Below are 16,177 nucleotides of genomic sequence, written 5' to 3'. Positions count from 1 at the left end.
GGAGAACAGGGAGTTTAAATTTTGTCTACAATTCTTTTTTAATTACGGCTAATGGTTAACCACTCTGATGAGACCCTCATAAAATATAGTGGCTTTACAATGATGTCTCAGGTCCTGAAATGAGCAGTCTGGGGTGGCTGGCCGGCACAGCCAAGCACAGGCTTTCTGAGACCCAGATCGTCCACCTGGCTGTTAGGACATCCCCAGGGATGCTGTCCTTACTGCCTGGTGGGAGCTGGGCTGTGGGCAAGGGCGTGACCCAGCTCTCCTAGGAGGGAGAGGGTGTGTGGTGGACAGTGTGCTCAGATGTGGGAGACACACGTCCCTGCTGCCCACATTCCACTGGCAGAATCTACCTGCAAGGGAGGCTGAGAGACGAGCTCTCACTCTGGGGAGCCCAGTGGGCACAGGTCAAGCTGGCCTCTGGCTGGGGACTGGGTGTCCAACCGTGTCCTCCGGTGGCCTGATCAGGGGTCAGGCATTGATGTGTATGTAACGAATTCACTGTTGGAACACAGACAGGAAGCCAGTGTGTAAAATTACTCTGACTCTAATATTATGTGGTTCACAGTTCAAATAAATAAGCCTTCCTTCTGGGGACAAAACTCAATTACAGAGAAATGAGGGCTTTGAATATATCATCCCCAAGCATCCTGAGGCCTCTTGGTGCCCGAAATGCGGGCTGGAGTAAGGCCAGTCTGAAACATGCTTCGAAGTAACGCAGGAGACTGGAGGCTTGGGGAGCTTCTCTTCCTGGGCTGTTCACAGGGCAGGACCCACTGCAGGTCCCTTTTTATTGGTGCTTTTCACAAGGCAAGACCCAGACCCAATGCAGGTCCCTGGCTATTGGTGCTGTTCACAGGCCAGGACCAATTGCAGGTCCCTGGTTATTGGTGCTGTTCACAGGGCAGGACCCAGACCCAATGCAGCTTCCTGTTATTGGTGCTGTTCACAGGGCAGGACCCAGACCCAATGCAGGTCCCTGGATATTCGTGCTGTTCACAGGGCAGAACCCACTGCAGGTTCCTGGTTATTGGTGCTGTTCACAGGGCAGGACCCAGACCCAATGCAGGTTCCTGGCTATTGGTGCTGTTCACAGGGCAGGACCCAGACCCAGTGCAGGTCCCTGGTTATTGGTGCTGTTCACAGGGCAGGACCAAGACCCAATGCAGGTCCCTGGCTATTGGTGCTGTTCACAGGGCAGGACCCAGCGCAGGTCCCTGGTTATTGGTGCTGTTCACAGGGCAGGACCCAGTGCAGGTTCCTGGCTATTGGTGCTGTTCACAGGGCAGGACCCAGTGCAGGTCCTGGCTATTGGTGCTGTTCACAGGGCAGGACCCAATGCAGGTTCCTGGATATTGGTGCTGTTCACAGGGCAGGACCCAGACCCAATGCACGTTCCTGGCTATTGGTGCTGTTCACAGGGCAGGACCCATTGCAGGTCCCTGGTATTGGTGCTGTTCACAGGGCAGGACCCAGACCCAATGCAGGTTCCTGGCTGTTGGTGCTGTTCACAGGGTAGGACCCAGACCCAGTGCAGGTCCTTGGTTATTGGTGCTGTTCACAGGGCAGGACCCAATGCAGGTTCCTGGCTGTTGGTGCTGTTCACAGGGCAGGATCCAGACCCAGTGCAGGTCCCTGGTTATTGGTGCTGTTCACAGGGCCTGACCCAGACCCAGTGCAGGTCCCTGGTTATTGGTGCTGTTCACAGGGCAGGACCCAGACCCAATTCAGCTTCCTGGCTATTGGTGCTGTTCACAGGGCAGGACCCAATGCAGGTTCCTGGCTGTTGGTGCTGTTCACAGGGCAGGACCCAGACCTAGTGCAGGTCCCTGGTATTGGTGCTGTTCACAGGGCAGGACCCAGACCCAATGCACGTTCCTGGCTATTGGTGCTGTTCACAGGGCAGGACCCAGACCCAGTGCAGGTCCCTGGTATTGGTGCTGTTCACAGGGCAGGACCCAGACCCAATGCACGTTCCTGGCTATTGGTGCTGTTCACAGGGCAGGACCCAGACCCAGTGCAGGGTCCTGGCTATTGGTGCCATTCATAGGACAGGACTCAATGCAGTTTCTAGGTTATCGGCCGAGATTTAGTTTGATTCCTTTTTTGAAGAGGTGGCTTGTGCCCGTGGGTGGTGCTGACTGTCACGGGTGCGGCCCTCGGCTCAGCCCTGCCCGCAGCCCCGGGAGCGCTGCCGCGGAGGCTTTGAGAGGTGGATGCCGTGCGGCTGGGCACAGCCTGCTCTCTCATTTTATTAGAAGGTGGGAGTTTCTTTCTTCCGTTCTCTTTCCAGCCATAGCTGTGTGTTTCTGACAGCGGCCATGTGGACTTTCATGAAACTGCTTGTCTCTGAAAGGGTGGAGCAGTTCCCGACCCAACCGCAGGGCGAGGAGGAGCGCAGGCCCGCATGGGTGGGAGGCGGCTCTGACCGCCCTGGCTGTGGTGTTCATCCCCTTCGGCCTGGGAGGCAGGCTGTCACGTGGTCGGGGGAGAGGTGTGATCCTGTGCCCAGCTGTTTCCTGGCTGCCTTTGACTTGTGCTGCTCTGGTTTTCCCACCGTGTCCCGTGGATGGGGAACCAGCGCAGGGGGAGGGGAGCATCAGCAGGGCACGGACACCTGCTGAGAAAGTTCTGTTGGGTCTGCCTGTCAGTTAGGATGGAAGCCCCGAGATAACACTGGCTTCCACGAGACAAAGGTTTAGTTCTTTTAGTCCACGTCTGTGGGTGGTCAGTCCAGCACACCGCTTTCCTGGTCCAGGAAGCCAGTTCTTGCATCCGGTGGCTTTGTCTGTGGCCACATCCCCAGGGTCACCCCAGGGTTCTAGACGGCTCCTCCCCATGAAGGGGAGGAACTGAAGCCTTAGTGAGTGGTTCCTCCCCTTTTGGGTTGGACACCCTGCAGCTGAGCAGGGAGGCCTGTTGCCCAGGGAGGGAGTTGGTGGCCGGTACAGCCGATCTGGGGGCTGTTCACTAAGGCAGCCCCCAGGCCTCCGAGGGAGCCGTCGGGTGGGGCGCCTGTTCGGAAGGGCTCCTCTTCAGGCCCACGAAGCAGCTGCTGTGATCCCTGTGGCTCTTTTTTCTAGTGACACGAAGGTGGGGAATCCAGGTGTCGGTGGATTCATGCCCTTCGGGTTCTCTGGTGTCCTATCGGGGGCGGCCACCTGCTTCTACGCCTTCGTGGGCTTCGACTGCATCGCGACCACAGGTACGCCCGCCACCTGGCATGCAGCTGGGCTCCTCTGGCCACAGCCGCTGTTTCCCTCCCTGGGGGCCTGCGCCGGTGCCCACGCTGGCACCCGAGGGGCCCGTGTGATTTGTAGCTTCCTGCCCATCTGCCCCCATTTGTCATGTCCCCGAGGGGCCGTATCTGCAGGAAACTGCATCACGAACATGCCTGGCCGTGCCGCCACGTGCCTGGGACAGTGACAGCCTCGCTGCAGCTGATTGCATATCTGGGCACCATTCGGGAGAAGCGGGGCCACTAGAAATACTGTCCTCCTGGGGGATGACTGGCCAGGCTCCCCCGGCCTCCCATGTTTTCTCTGCCAAAGGAAACTAGTCTCTTCCCTGCTGAACCGCAGTGTAAAGGCTGAGAACCCTCCCTGGGCCCGTAGGTGTTCTGGTCTGTGGTCCCGCAGGGCCGTGCACGTCTAGGGGCCCGTGGTGGTGTGACCCCCTCACCCCCGCTGCCCCCCAGCTGACTCCCTGCTCTTCCAGGGGAGGAGGTCAAGAACCCCCAGAAGGCCATCCCCGTGGGCATCGTGGCGTCCCTGCTCATCTGCTTCGTCGCCTACTTCGGGGTGTCGGCCGCCCTCACACTCATGATGCCATACTTCTGTCTGGACAAGGACAGCCCCCTGCCCGACGCCTTCAAGCACGTGGGCTGGGAGGGCGCCAAGTACGCGGTGGCCGTCGGCTCCCTCTGCGCCCTTTCCACCAGGTGAGGAGGACACCCCCGGAGGGCGGGTGTGCTGTCTGTGTGACTCACCCGTGTGCGCGGAGCCGCTGCCCCAGCCTGGCCGTGTGCTCTCTGCCCTCATTGCTGCGTCGGTCACCCGAGCGCGGTCTGTGTCACTGACCTGGCTCTCCAAGAACCTGAGGCCCACGTTTTAGCACCATCTGTGCAGCGAGGGCCTGGCTCTCTGTCCCGACTGTGACCACCGACCAGGCCTCCTCCGCGAACACTGTATTTTGGCCCTTAGTTTGGCCGTAAAGTGGAGGTTACCTTGAAAAGGGGAGTAAGTGCCTTTGGATGGGAAGCATTTTGCTCCCGTACTTCCTGCCAGCCTGAACCTGCAGGAAGCGTTTGCTCAGTATCGACTGACCACAGAGGAATCCTCGTGAACACAGTGATGCTTTTAGTTTCTGTCTGATTCAGCTGGAAATAATCACAGGAATAAATAAATACAATATTCCTCTTTCAAAAAATTACATCTAGATGCCACGCTAGCTGACATCAGACGCTTCCGCCCTTTCCCTTCCTGCGGACTTGCAGCGTGCGCTTCCCCCGGGGTTGGCGCGCTGGTTGGCCTTTCAGCCGCCGGCGTCACCGGGCGGAGGTAACCCACATGGCCCCACTATGGTGCCTCTGTTCCCGGTGAGCTATTTATTTAACAGGTGCATTTTGCCTTTTCTTCCCATCCAGTCTTTTAGGCTCCATGTTTCCCATGCCTCGAGTTATCTATGCCATGGCTGAAGATGGGCTGCTATTTAAATTTCTGGCCAAAATCAACAATAGAACCAAAACACCGATAATCGCCACATTAACCTCAGGTGCCATTGCTGGTAAGAACTGGAGTGATTTTCGCATGCCGGTATTTTAACAGTTGCTCTGTCGTTCCCTAGGGAGAGACCCTGACTTCTGCAGGTCTGCGAGGAGTTATAACTGGTCTTGTTAACATTAGATTTTTACCCTTGGAAGCTGGTTTATTGCAAGGTAGCTAACTGCCCTTTTGACAAAAGACAGGGGCCAGTTTTATGGAGGGTGTGATGGAATTCTCCGGAAGTTTGATTTTTTTAAATTATTATCATCATCTTGCTGGGCGGAGCTGAGACCACACACTGTTCCTTCAAAGCCCTGCGTCTTTCCCCCTTTCCCGAGTGTCCTGAGTAGGCCTTGGTGGTTTGGTGTCTTCCATGGTACAAGCCAGGTGACCTCTGGTTGTACTGGAAATTCACCACCCATGCATCTCCTTAGCTCACGAATTCTTTGGAAAATGAGAACCCCTCTGGTCAACGTTTTGTAAAACGTGCCACCTGTCCCCCAGGAGACACTGAGGGTGTCGCTGGTGAGCCATGACCCCTAAGCTGATCAATAGTGGCAGGTCCAGGGGAGGTTTATCCGATCAAATCCCAGGTTCCTCGCCAAGAGGGCAGTTTTGACAGATGAAATTGGTGAAACCTTTTGAGCGGTGTATGTTCCAGGGGCCCTTGAATAAGAAAAGGGAGCCGTGAGAGGAGACCACTGTCTGTTTTCTGTTTCCTCCTTTGCTTGCATTTCCTCGCCCGGAGGCAGGGCTCTCCCGCTGCACACTCTGGCAGCGGAGGCTCAGGGAGGTGAGGGAGTGCGGCGCACACCCAGGGAGTGGAGGAGAGCTGGCTTCTGGTTCCTGGCTCGTTTGGGGGCCAAAGTGGCTGGTTCCTTCCCAGGTGTGAGTAGAGCAGTGGGTCTCTTTGGTAAATTAAGACACAGTGCCTGTCGCAGTGGTACCCCAGGGACTTGTCCAGTAGCCATTGGGAAGGCATTTGACCATCTTGAATGAATGGTTAGTAGTATTTATCCCCATGGCAAACAAAGTGTGCTTAGTTTTGTGGATTAATATTATACAATGAAAGAGAGCTAGTTTTTCATTATTTAACACATTTGTTTTGTAATTCCACATTCCTGAGAGCGATCACATGCTCAGGTTAAGGGATACTGTGTGTCTGAATATGACTGGTATGTTTAAGGGATTAAGGAATTGGAAATAGTGAATGTTTTTTCAGTATTTACATGTAATTCCATCATATTGAAAACTGGCCTTAACTTCCTTCCTGTGCTGATTATGGGAGATCAAACTATAAGCTTTAAAGTGACTATAGAGGAAGACACACTGGACTCAGAGCCATAAGAACCTAGCTCAGGTCCTGACTTTTCCCCTTTGTAGCTGTGTGATCTTAGGTAAGTCTCCCAACGTATCTGAACTTCACTTTCTCCATCTTTAGCGTAGGGATAGCTTGCAAAATTGCCGTGAGGATCAAAAAGGGTCAAGTTGATGCAAGTAATCTCTACAGAAATGTTAGCTATTACAGTTCCCCGTTGAGGACTGTGTGTGTGGCTCAGTCCTGAGCTTTTCTTCCCTTTAAGCAATGTCACCATGCCTTTCCACGGAAGGGGCAGGGGCTGAGGGGCACAGGTGGGTGGGGGCTGTCGGTGTGGGAGGAGGGCCGCCCACAGCCCTGCTGTTTCCGTTTGCTCCAGCTGTGATGGCCTTCCTCTTCGACCTGAAGGACCTGGTGGACCTCATGTCCATCGGCACCCTCCTGGCTTACTCTCTGGTGGCTGCGTGCGTGTTGGTCTTGCGGTACGTATGGCTCTCCTGGGTTCCGGGGCATGGATAGCAGATTTCCTTTCAACTGCCAGCCTTCCTATTAACGGTGCACGTTCATGGTTTTCACGGTGTGATTTAGGTTGTGTGAAGCTCCTTCGGGAACTGCCTGGGGGAGGGTGGGTCTGGTAGTTGGGAGCCTAGTCACCGAGAACATCCTTGAAGAGCGTCACGTGGCCCCACCTGTCTCAGGTGCTGAGTTTTCCGACCAGATGTTGGGAGGATAGAGACAGGTTATTGATCTGCCTATTGGGCCTGGATCCTTGGATCAGAATTTTTGAAGGCTTAGGGCAATAATTTCCATCTGGTCCAGGTTCTTAGGACAGAGGAGACTGGGTCCTGGCCCCGGTGAGAGTTGGGAGAACCCAAGACCTGTGGAACGCGGGTCAGTGTGATGCTTCCGTGGCAACACTGTGCCGCCCTTGGAGGAGTGAGGGCCAGTTTTTGGCCTTGCGTGGGTGACCGGCCCCGTGGATGGCAGTTCTGGGCCCAGGCTTGGTGTCCCGGTGTTCTCAGCTGCCGTGGTGCCCCTCTCTGAAAGCACACCCTGCTCGCATTTCCTGTGCTCCGCGAGACAGCTTCTTTGCCCCCAGGAACAACCCAGGTCGCGGACATCCCAAGCACCTCCATGTGCTCACGGAGACTCTCGGTGCTGCTCACCTGGCAAGAGTCCCCCCTGCTTCTTTTTCAGGTTGTTATACTTGTGAGGCCCCTGATTCTGTTTCTAATGTGCCCCGCAGCTCCTTTAACTGCCTTGAGCCCCAGCAGTGGCTGTGGAGAATCAGCTGAAACTAGTTTCCTTGTTTCTGACCACTTACTCCTTCTTAAGAGCTCAGTGCTAGAATCTTCTCTGAGATCCTCTCCACTTTCTTAACTGACCGAATGGTGTTGCATAAAGTGAACCAGTAAGGGAAAAAAATCGTTAAATATCTTTTTACTTGCTCTTAGATTATATGCAAAATAATTCATAAAGCGCTCCATTTTTCGAAGTCAGTGAAAGAGATGGGAGCTCTGTTCACTTTGGCTGGGCAGATAAGGGGCCTCATTTAAAATGACTGCTTTCCTTGCAGGTGGCTAGTGTCTTGGAAATCCTGCCACAGGCTGGGTCCTTCACCCAGCTCTGTTGAGCTATTTATTCTAAGGCACTTGGAGTTTTAAAATAAAGTGATCCAATTAAATCTCCCAAACAGAATTTCTCGACTCCGGCAGCTCGCAGACGCGTTTCTCTGGCTCTCTCCCAATGCCACGGCTTTCTATTTCTGGCTGCGCCTTTAGCTCCCTGCAGCCATCGTTTTGTTGAAGCGGCCCAATATCTTAAGTACCCAAGGGCCGGTGCCACTTTTCAGAGCAAGAGACATTGTCTCAGTACTTTGCTCTGGGCTGGTTCATGGTGGAGGTCAAGTTGCCTCAAAACAGACACATCAGGGAGGGTGTTGCCCAGAAGCAGGAGCAGAAGCTGAGGCCCAGGACTCCTCCTGTGTCTCCACTTGCTGGAGAATATGTCATTCTGACCATCTTCTTCCCATTTTATGCTTCCTGTCAAGGCAACTTGCCTTTGAAGGTATACTAGGAGCTTCAGTTAGTGTGTGTCCTTCGCTTAATTGACGCACATTATGACGGTCAGGCAACGCGCTGCCTTACAGGTACCAGCCAGAGCAGCCTAACATGGTGTACCAGATGGCCAGAACCACCGAAGAGCTGGACCAGGCTGACCAGAACGAGCTGGTCAGCACCAGCGACTCCCAGACCGGCTTTTTACCAGAAGCAGAAAAGTTTTCTTTGAAAACTGTGCTTTCGCCCAAAAATACAGACCCTTCCAAATTCTCAGGTCTCATTGTAAACATCTCAACCAGCCTCATAGGTAAGACCCTCCCGTTCCCCGAGCAGTGTTTGGGGTCTCGCTTGTGGGCACCGCGTGGTTTCACGCCCCTGGGGGTGGGCCGGGGCCCGGTGGCTCCTGGGCAGTGATGTCACTCACCCTGCCCCGGTTTGGTTGCTCCCTGCAGAAACGGAGCCTGCCAGCCTCTCTGAGGGTTTTGGGGAGGGCTGAGGATGTCTGTGGGAACTGTGTCTCTCTTTTTTCCTCTCAGCGATTCTGATCCTCACCTTCTGCATGGTGGCCGTGCTGGGAAAGGAGGCTCTGACGAAGGGGGAGCTGTGGGCAGTCTTTGCGCTCATGGGCTCTGCCTTCCTCTGCTCAGTCGTCACGGCCATCATCTGGCGGCAGCCTGAGAGCAAGACCAAGCTGTCGTTTAAGGTGAGCAGCTCCGCCTGGCGGCTGGAGGGAGCCCTCTGGGAGGCCGTGACCCTGGCGCTCCTTCCAGGAGGCTGTCCTGCCACGTGGGCTCTGCCTGGGTGTCCAGAAGAGGTGCTGGCCGGCCGGGCTCAGGGGGACGAGAGGACAGACTGTGGAAGAAGGCCCCTTCCGGCCCCTCGTCCACTGGGGCTTCTCATAGATGTCCGCCCTGGTGGGTCGCATGTCATCCAGGTCTTGGAGATAACCAGGGCTTCTGCAGTTTTAGATTCTACAAATAATAAAATAGTTCAGTCTTTGAGATAAAGCAGGAGTTCGAGTAGAGCTCACTTTGGCAATCAGTAAATTAGAACCAAACTCCCACCTTCCAGGACTTGCCTGTGTGGGCGTGTATTTGTGTGTGGGGCTGGGGGTTCAGGAGAATGTGTTGGGGGTACGGGGTATGTGTTGGGGAAATGGCATGTGTCCTGGGGTACAGGAGAGTGTATTTGGGGGTACAGGGGTGTGTGCTGGTGGCATGGGGTGTGTGTTTGGGGTACAGGGTATATGTGAGGGGTGCAGGGTGGGAGCTGGCACTCACTCCCCTCCCCACAAGGACACGGCCTCCAGAAGAGCGTCAGGTGTGCTCTCTTGTCTCAGGCAGTTTTGCTAAATGCTTCAGGCGGAGGCAGTCCTGTGTCCCGAGCTCCCCACTCAGCCGGGTGACGCTGCCGCCTCCTGTCTTTGCAGGTGCCCTTCTTGCCGGTACTCCCCGTCCTGAGCATCTTTGTGAACATCTATCTCATGATGCAGCTGGACCAAGGCACATGGGTGCGGTTTGCCGTGTGGATGCTCATCGGTACGTGAGTCCTGGGCTTTGCTGTGACCTGCCTGCCAGTGTCCTGGTGTCTCCCGGCCTGCCCCCTCCCGCCCCCCCACCCCCCCCCCACCCCCCCATCTGTGCTGCTCACCTGTCTCCCCTGCTCCTTGCTGGGTGGCCCTTGTCCTCCACCTCCCCTGGTTCAGATTTCAAAACACAGTGAAAACAGCGCAGTCAGCGGTTTTCTCTCAGTCAGCAGGGAACTCCTGGGAGGCTGTGGGTCCTCCCTCCCTTTTAGATGATTTTCATTTTAATAGCCTTTGGCCTGAACTAGTTATCTTGTTGGGCGAGAGAGCCTGACGTTCTAAGAACAAGCCCGTGAGCCTGCCATTGGTGAAGCACCGGTTTGCTCACCCTGCCGGCAGCTGCAGCCTGGCCCACGGCCGCAGGGACCGGCCGGACCCATGGGAGGCTGGGTGTCACCCTGTGGGTGCTGGCCCCGTTTTGCACTCACTGTAGCCCCCTCTCTGGGCCTCCAACAGCAGGGGCTGTGGAGATGGACTCAGGTTCCTTCTTCAGTGTCAGAGGCCAGGTGCCAATGCCCAGAGGACTGGCCTTGACCTCCGGGTCCCTGATGAGAGCAGTGGCCTCCAGACCATGTTGCTGCCACACCTCCAGCCCCGGTGCTGCCCTTGGGGAGGGGTGGGCTGCCAACTCCCTGTCCGCGGAGCCTAGGCCAGGTCTAGTCAGGCACTCGCCTCCTGTGGAGCTGTTTGGTGAGCGGCCGAGGCCGGCCCTCAGTGCTCCCTATGGAGTCCCCTATGGAAGCTCCTTGATTCCAAGGCATTCACTTCTCTCCAGGGCTTTCGGTGGCTGGTCCTTCCTTTAAGGTCTGCTCTCCTGTGTCACTGACACAAGGGCACCCCCTTCCCCAGGAGGGAGTGGTTAGGGCACAGGTCTCTGGGCCCCACCCCTGACCTCTGCGGCTCCCCAGCACTGGAACACTGGATTCATGGGTCACATGCATTCCCAGGAGACCTGAATGCCTCCTGCCTGAGGCACTTACATAGGGAAAACGGGCTGGAAGATGGCACAAATAGGTTCCCGCTGGAAACCCGCCCTGGCCAGGACCGTCAGACTCCTGGAGGGTCTGTCCTGTCCCCTCCGGTGGCTGAGGGGCCCCTGGCCAGGTGGTCGGTGGATGAGGCTGAGGGACCTGGGCCCCAGCCCAGCAGTTCCCCCTGCTCGGTGCCTCCCTCACGGGAGGCTGCCCAGAAGGACGTGCCTCTGCCGCACATAGAGGTGACCCTGCTTGAAGAGCGGTGTCCCTTCCCCAAGGGCTGCTGCCCGGGAGCCTCAGGCCTGGGGCAGGCCACCCAGAGAGGCCCCCCTCCACACCCTGCTCACCTGGCCTCTGCTTGCCCCACAGGCTTCTTCATCTACTTTGGCTACGGGGTCTGGCACAGCGAGGAGGCGTCCCTGGCTGCTGACCAAGCAAGGACTCCTGATGGTAACTTGGACCATTGCAAGTGACACCCAGCCCCGCCCCCGGAGGTGGCAGCAGCCCTGGGGGACGCCCTCAGAGGCCCCGGAAGCACCTGGCTCCCCTCACCTGCGTTCCAGGACCCACCCACACTCACCAAGCCCCCTGCAGCAGACCATGCAGCTACTGGGCCTGCAGCTGCAGCCCCCAGCTCGTGCGTCCTGCTCAGGCCGGCCCTCCCAGGCCCCGGTCACCCGGCAGCTCCCCGGCGGGGGCCGCGTGGCTGTGGCTGACCACCATGTCTCCAAACCCTGCTCTGAACAAAGGGAGCAGCCCCTCTCCTCGCCAGCTTGGCAACCCTGCTGCTGCGGCCTCCGGCACAGTGGAGGTCACCAACTCTCATCACCTTAGGAGTCCAGGCCTCCCCTTCCAGGGACTCTTCTGGAATTGACAATGTGCATACTCCAGACTTGTAGTCCCCACCTCCCTGCTCGGCCCCACACAGCCAGCCCTCGTGCAGGAGGAGCACCACGAATCAGTATGTCCCCAGCCACACCACCCCTGGACCAAAGGACAGCGGGTTGGTTTAGTTTACGCGGAAAGGAAAACCTAGACTGTTTGCTTCTCCCGTTCCTGCCCTCTGAGTTGCCTCCAGGGGGGTCGTTAGGACTGTGACCGCCCCCTCACCTTCCAGGCAGGGCCTTTGCTCTGTCACCGTGACAGACTGGGCACCCTGCACACTCTGGCGGCAGGGCAGACCACGCATGGGACAGGCGGTGGCCGGGAGGGCTGGCTCTGCCTGGCAGCTGTGCGTGGGGACCTCTTTCTGCCACGGTCCCTCCAGGCCCGGGGCCGGTTCTCACTGCTGGCTGGGTCCTAAGCAACTGGAAGTCCACAAGTTTATGTTGGACCCACCTCAGATCATGGAGCTTAGAGCCCCACTCTCTCTGGTCTTTGCTCTGCACCAAGTCCTGCCTTTGCTGCGTGTGGGTCAGTTTCTTGGATCCTGTAAGGTTCTTGAGGTGGCATCTGCTCTTTCTGAGTGATGGCCTGGGTCCTCCCAGCTGCTTCTGGCCGCCGACAGCATCTCTGGCCACCTCTTATCAGATGGAGTCCTCGTGTTAGTTGCTGTGAATCACTCCACCAAATTCAGTTGGTGCTGAGCATTGACTTGGAAAGAGGCTGAGTAATTTATCCCTTGTTCTTCAGGGCGTGGGGTCTGCACGAGGCAGTGTGGGCTCATACTTCTGGGCCTCGTGTATGTGTCATCCAGATGCTGTGGGTTTGTATACGGGTTGGTAACCTGCCCCGGACACCCCTGCCTCCAGGTCTCAGCCCGTGGGGCACCGGTGTCCCTGGGCACACGCACTCCCTCCCGCAGCCCCAGGACATTCCTTGTGGACAGGCTGAGCCTTCTGTCCTGCGAGAGTGTAATTCAGGGGATGGAAGGGCCCATGCTGGCCAGAGGTGCTGGGCAGGCATTTGGACACCATGGAAAATGTAAATGCTGCTTTGAAGCATAGATTTCCCTCTCTCCCCTGCTGGCCTTTGTCCCAAATCTGGTAGAAAAAAGCCTGATAAACTGATGACACTTGGCTTCTCTCCCTCTGCCCCTGAAGGTTCTTGGAGAAAAATGCAAAAACGAGTGAAGGGGCCCCACGGCTGGGGCGGCGGGGGTGGGCAGGCCAGGCTGGCCCTCCGTCCCAGACTCCGGCCATCCTGGTCAGTCGTGGAAGCTTCATTCTTAATATCATTTGTGAATCTTCCAGAGGGAGGATTGTTAAGAGCCCAAAGCTCGGACTTCCAAAGAAAGGTATTTAAATTTATGTAGATTGGTGCTGTACAATATTTTGATAAATATTAACTTATTTTGTTGGGGTTTCGTTGTCTGCTGTCTGCTTGGGGCCTGTTAGCTGTGTGTCTGACTTGTCTGCAGTCTTTCCGCAGAGGCAGAGAGCGTGAGGGAAGGAGGGCGTCCAGGACAGGGGGACAGGTGCTTTTGTGACTTTCTCTTTCTGGCTGAAATGTCTTTGCATGGCAGCCCCCGGCAGACTCTGTACGGTGGGCATTGCAGCAACACGTGTTGCTCTGCAGCCGAGAAGGTGTGTCTCAGCATCTCAAGGGATGAGCACGTCCCGACAGACGGGTCTCCTCCGTCACCCAGAGCCGCCAGGTGCCCCACAGAAGGGCCCAGGGGGCGTCAGGAGAAGCCCTGCAACTTCCCCGCCAGGCAGGAGCCCCCCTTGGAAGGGGCACCAGGGCGATGTGATCGGCACAGGGGCTGGTGTTCCAGCTGAGAGCGGCTGTCATATAGTCGCCTGGGGTTTCCTCTCCTGTGTGGGGGGCAGTGTTGCCAGGAATGGTGTCTGGGGGGTGCCTCCCAGTGTCAGTAGACTTTCTTACCACACGCCCCTCCTTCCTGCCCCTGAGATGGACACACACGCACATACACAGACAACACACACACACACACACAGGCAAAAATAACCACCAGAAGTGCTGACAGTTTCACATCTCAGCCCCCCCCACCCCGACACCCCACAGACCAGAGTATGGTTCTCAGTTTCATGGCCCGGCCACGTGTTCCTGCTCAGTCAGAAATTCCCCCTTTCTCAAGACACACCTGCTGGGGATAGTGTGTCTGCTTTTCTCTGCGCCAGCCCCAGGTCGCCGCGTTGGAAAGACCCATTGGTGATGAGTAAGTGTCCCGTCCTGCCGCCGATGGCCTTGTGAAAACCCACAAAGAAGCAAATGGCGGGGCCCTCAGGACCTGTGCTGAGAAGTGGGGGGGGCGGGGGCCTCCGTGGAGACACAAGCCCCCAGGCGGGGGCGAGGACCTTCGGTGCGCGCTCAGGCCTCTGCACGGCCCCCAACCCACCTGCTCACACACCCTCTGCCTGGCTTTGGGCTGAGCTGTTTTTCCAAGATCAGAGGAGGGGTGATAGAGCCATCTTTCCAGGCCGTTTTGGAGAGGCTGCTGTTTATACCATTGCCAGGATCACTCATGTCCCCCACCCTCACCTCCATCAGGTGATCGGCCACCTGGCCCCTGTGGTTTGGACACCACCAGCCTCCTGCCCACTGTGTGCACAGGTGACTGCAGCACCCTGGGGGCTTCTCTGCCCGCCCTGGGCCCCTTGCACTGTGTGTTGTGGGTCGGAGGGTGGGTGGGAACCAGGTCTGTACCGGGTCTCGCCGCCACCCCGCCCCGCCAAGCCAGCAATGACTGGACTGGGGCTTGCCGTCTCGCCTAGAATGACCTCTAGCCTAACCCCAGAGCCAGCGCTCTGAGCGTGGGGTGGGGGAGGAGTTCCTGGGTGTGGGCATGTCTCCTAAAGGCCCCACCCAGACTGCAGGGGAGCCCATGGGCATTTTGGGGGTCTTGCTGCTGCAGAAAACTTGCTGACTCCCCGCCAAGACCCGTCTTTCCTGGTCTGAATGTCCCACTTGGACACATTGACTCAGAGCCCATTGTTCCGTTGGCACCATGAGGACAGAGTGAGGGGTCTCTGGGCCGGGCCCCCTCCCCGCGCGTTCTGGGAGGAATGGGGAGGTGTGACTCTGGGCGCAGGCGTGTGACGCTTGTGTGCGAACTCTTACAGAGTTAGCTGATCCTAGTGGACCTAAATATATGTTGTGTATAAATGTTATGTGTAATTTAAAATATATCTGTCTTCCCTCATAATGAGAGTGTGAGATATAAGGCCCCTTAGCGGGGGAACAAGATGTACATTTTGTCAGACTCTTCTGGACTCTCTTTGGTAATGAAATGCTTTATTGATCCGGTGGTGCAAGAAGCTACTACGTACACTCCGTCGTATCTCATCACCGTGGTTACGATGCCTGTTGGGCGGTTTAGGCAAAAGAAGTCAGCTGACCTTCCTGTTCACTACATGCCCCAGTCTTCGTGTGCCTGCTGCCTCACTGAGTGGCAGTGCTCTTTCAAGAGGGAGCTGGACCAGTCAAGGGTCTTGGGGTGCAGTTCTCAGGAGCCCCCTGGATCACCCTACAAACATGTTGAACTGCCGGCTGCAAAAATCCCCATGAGACGAAAAACTGTGGCTTGAAGTCCAGCTCGGATTTCTCAGGGTCAGGGAGCAGGGCTGGGAAGATGCATTCAGACTTTGTTAAATTATTAACAAGGTATGTATAATGATTTTGTGTTTCTTGATGATAAACTTTTTAAGTTTGGGACTTATTTTCCCATTTGGAAGTTATAATATATATTTAAAATAAGTTTCCTGCTTAAGTTGTGCCTTTCAGCATTGCTGGGTTTGAGGAGCACAGAGGGTGACGATCGTAATGAGGGTTGGTTTACTGTCAAACGTGCATAGTTGTGGTTTCTCCAGTACACTTCTACTGAAAGTGGAGCCATTGTGAAAAGACCAGAGCGTTTTTTATTATGTAAATTGTACAATATTTTTTGCTTGTTTGAGGTTCTATTTTTCTAATAGTTTTCTTATAGTTTCTTATAATTGTGATACTAGATTTAGATTCTGACACTAACTGCAAATCAGATTGGCCCCTGCTGGTTTCCCCCGTTTTTATTTTAAGGACAAGCGTAGATGTCCGTCATCTTTAAAAAAAAAATGTGAAATTCGGCTCTGTATCCCATTTTCGCTGACAACTCTGTACACTGATACCGTACTTCATGTTGTAAAGCCAGACTGTTTTGTGGTACATTCTCCCATGCTTCTGCAAATCCTAATAAATTCCGTCAAAGGCTTGGGTGCGCAGTGTGATGCCGAGCATTCCAGCCGCTCCGGGCCATGCCCCGCGGAGAGCTGCAGAGCCTGCCCTTGGCTTTTTGAGTATCTCCCCACGCCCAGAAGTGGGGCTGCCTCATCTTCCTTCCGCCATTTGGTGGGAGTCCTCCTCATTCCAGCGTTGGAGCCTCAACCCCGGACGCCCTGAATCCCCATTTAGGGTCCTCTGGCGCCGTCTCCCCACCTCCCTCTCTTTCTCGACTTGGGTTTGCGCCCAGGGGTTTTTCTGCCCCCGAGACCGGGGATGACGATGCCCGTTTGCAGAAGGACTTGCGTGGCCGCGCA

General features: G+C 56.1%; 1 protein-coding gene across 2 annotated transcripts in view; it reads left to right on the top strand.

The window, feature by feature from the left end:
* Positions 1-15,852, top strand: part of SLC7A1 (solute carrier family 7 member 1) — a 66,152-nt gene extending 50,300 nt beyond the window's left edge. For both annotated transcript variants that reach the window (XM_074377992.1, XM_074377993.1), the window contains 8 exons: positions 3,087-3,208; positions 3,721-3,943; positions 4,649-4,788; positions 6,464-6,566; positions 8,234-8,451; positions 8,681-8,847; positions 9,574-9,682; positions 11,073-15,852. In XM_074377992.1, coding sequence (XP_074234093.1) covers positions 3,087-3,208; positions 3,721-3,943; positions 4,649-4,788; positions 6,464-6,566; positions 8,234-8,451; positions 8,681-8,847; positions 9,574-9,682; positions 11,073-11,176 — 1,186 coding nt within the window. In that variant the 3' untranslated portion in view covers positions 11,177-15,852. The remainder of the gene's footprint in view (positions 1-3,086; positions 3,209-3,720; positions 3,944-4,648; positions 4,789-6,463; positions 6,567-8,233; positions 8,452-8,680; positions 8,848-9,573; positions 9,683-11,072) is intronic.
* The last annotated feature ends 325 nt before the right edge of the window (positions 15,853-16,177 follow it).

This window comes from Camelus bactrianus, chromosome 14 (genome assembly GCF_048773025.1).
Source record: "Camelus bactrianus isolate YW-2024 breed Bactrian camel chromosome 14, ASM4877302v1, whole genome shotgun sequence".
Taxonomy (NCBI): Eukaryota; Metazoa; Chordata; class Mammalia; order Artiodactyla; family Camelidae; genus Camelus; species Camelus bactrianus.
The sequence above is the reverse complement of the archived record's forward strand: the minus strand, read 5'-3'. Positions and strand labels throughout refer to the sequence as shown.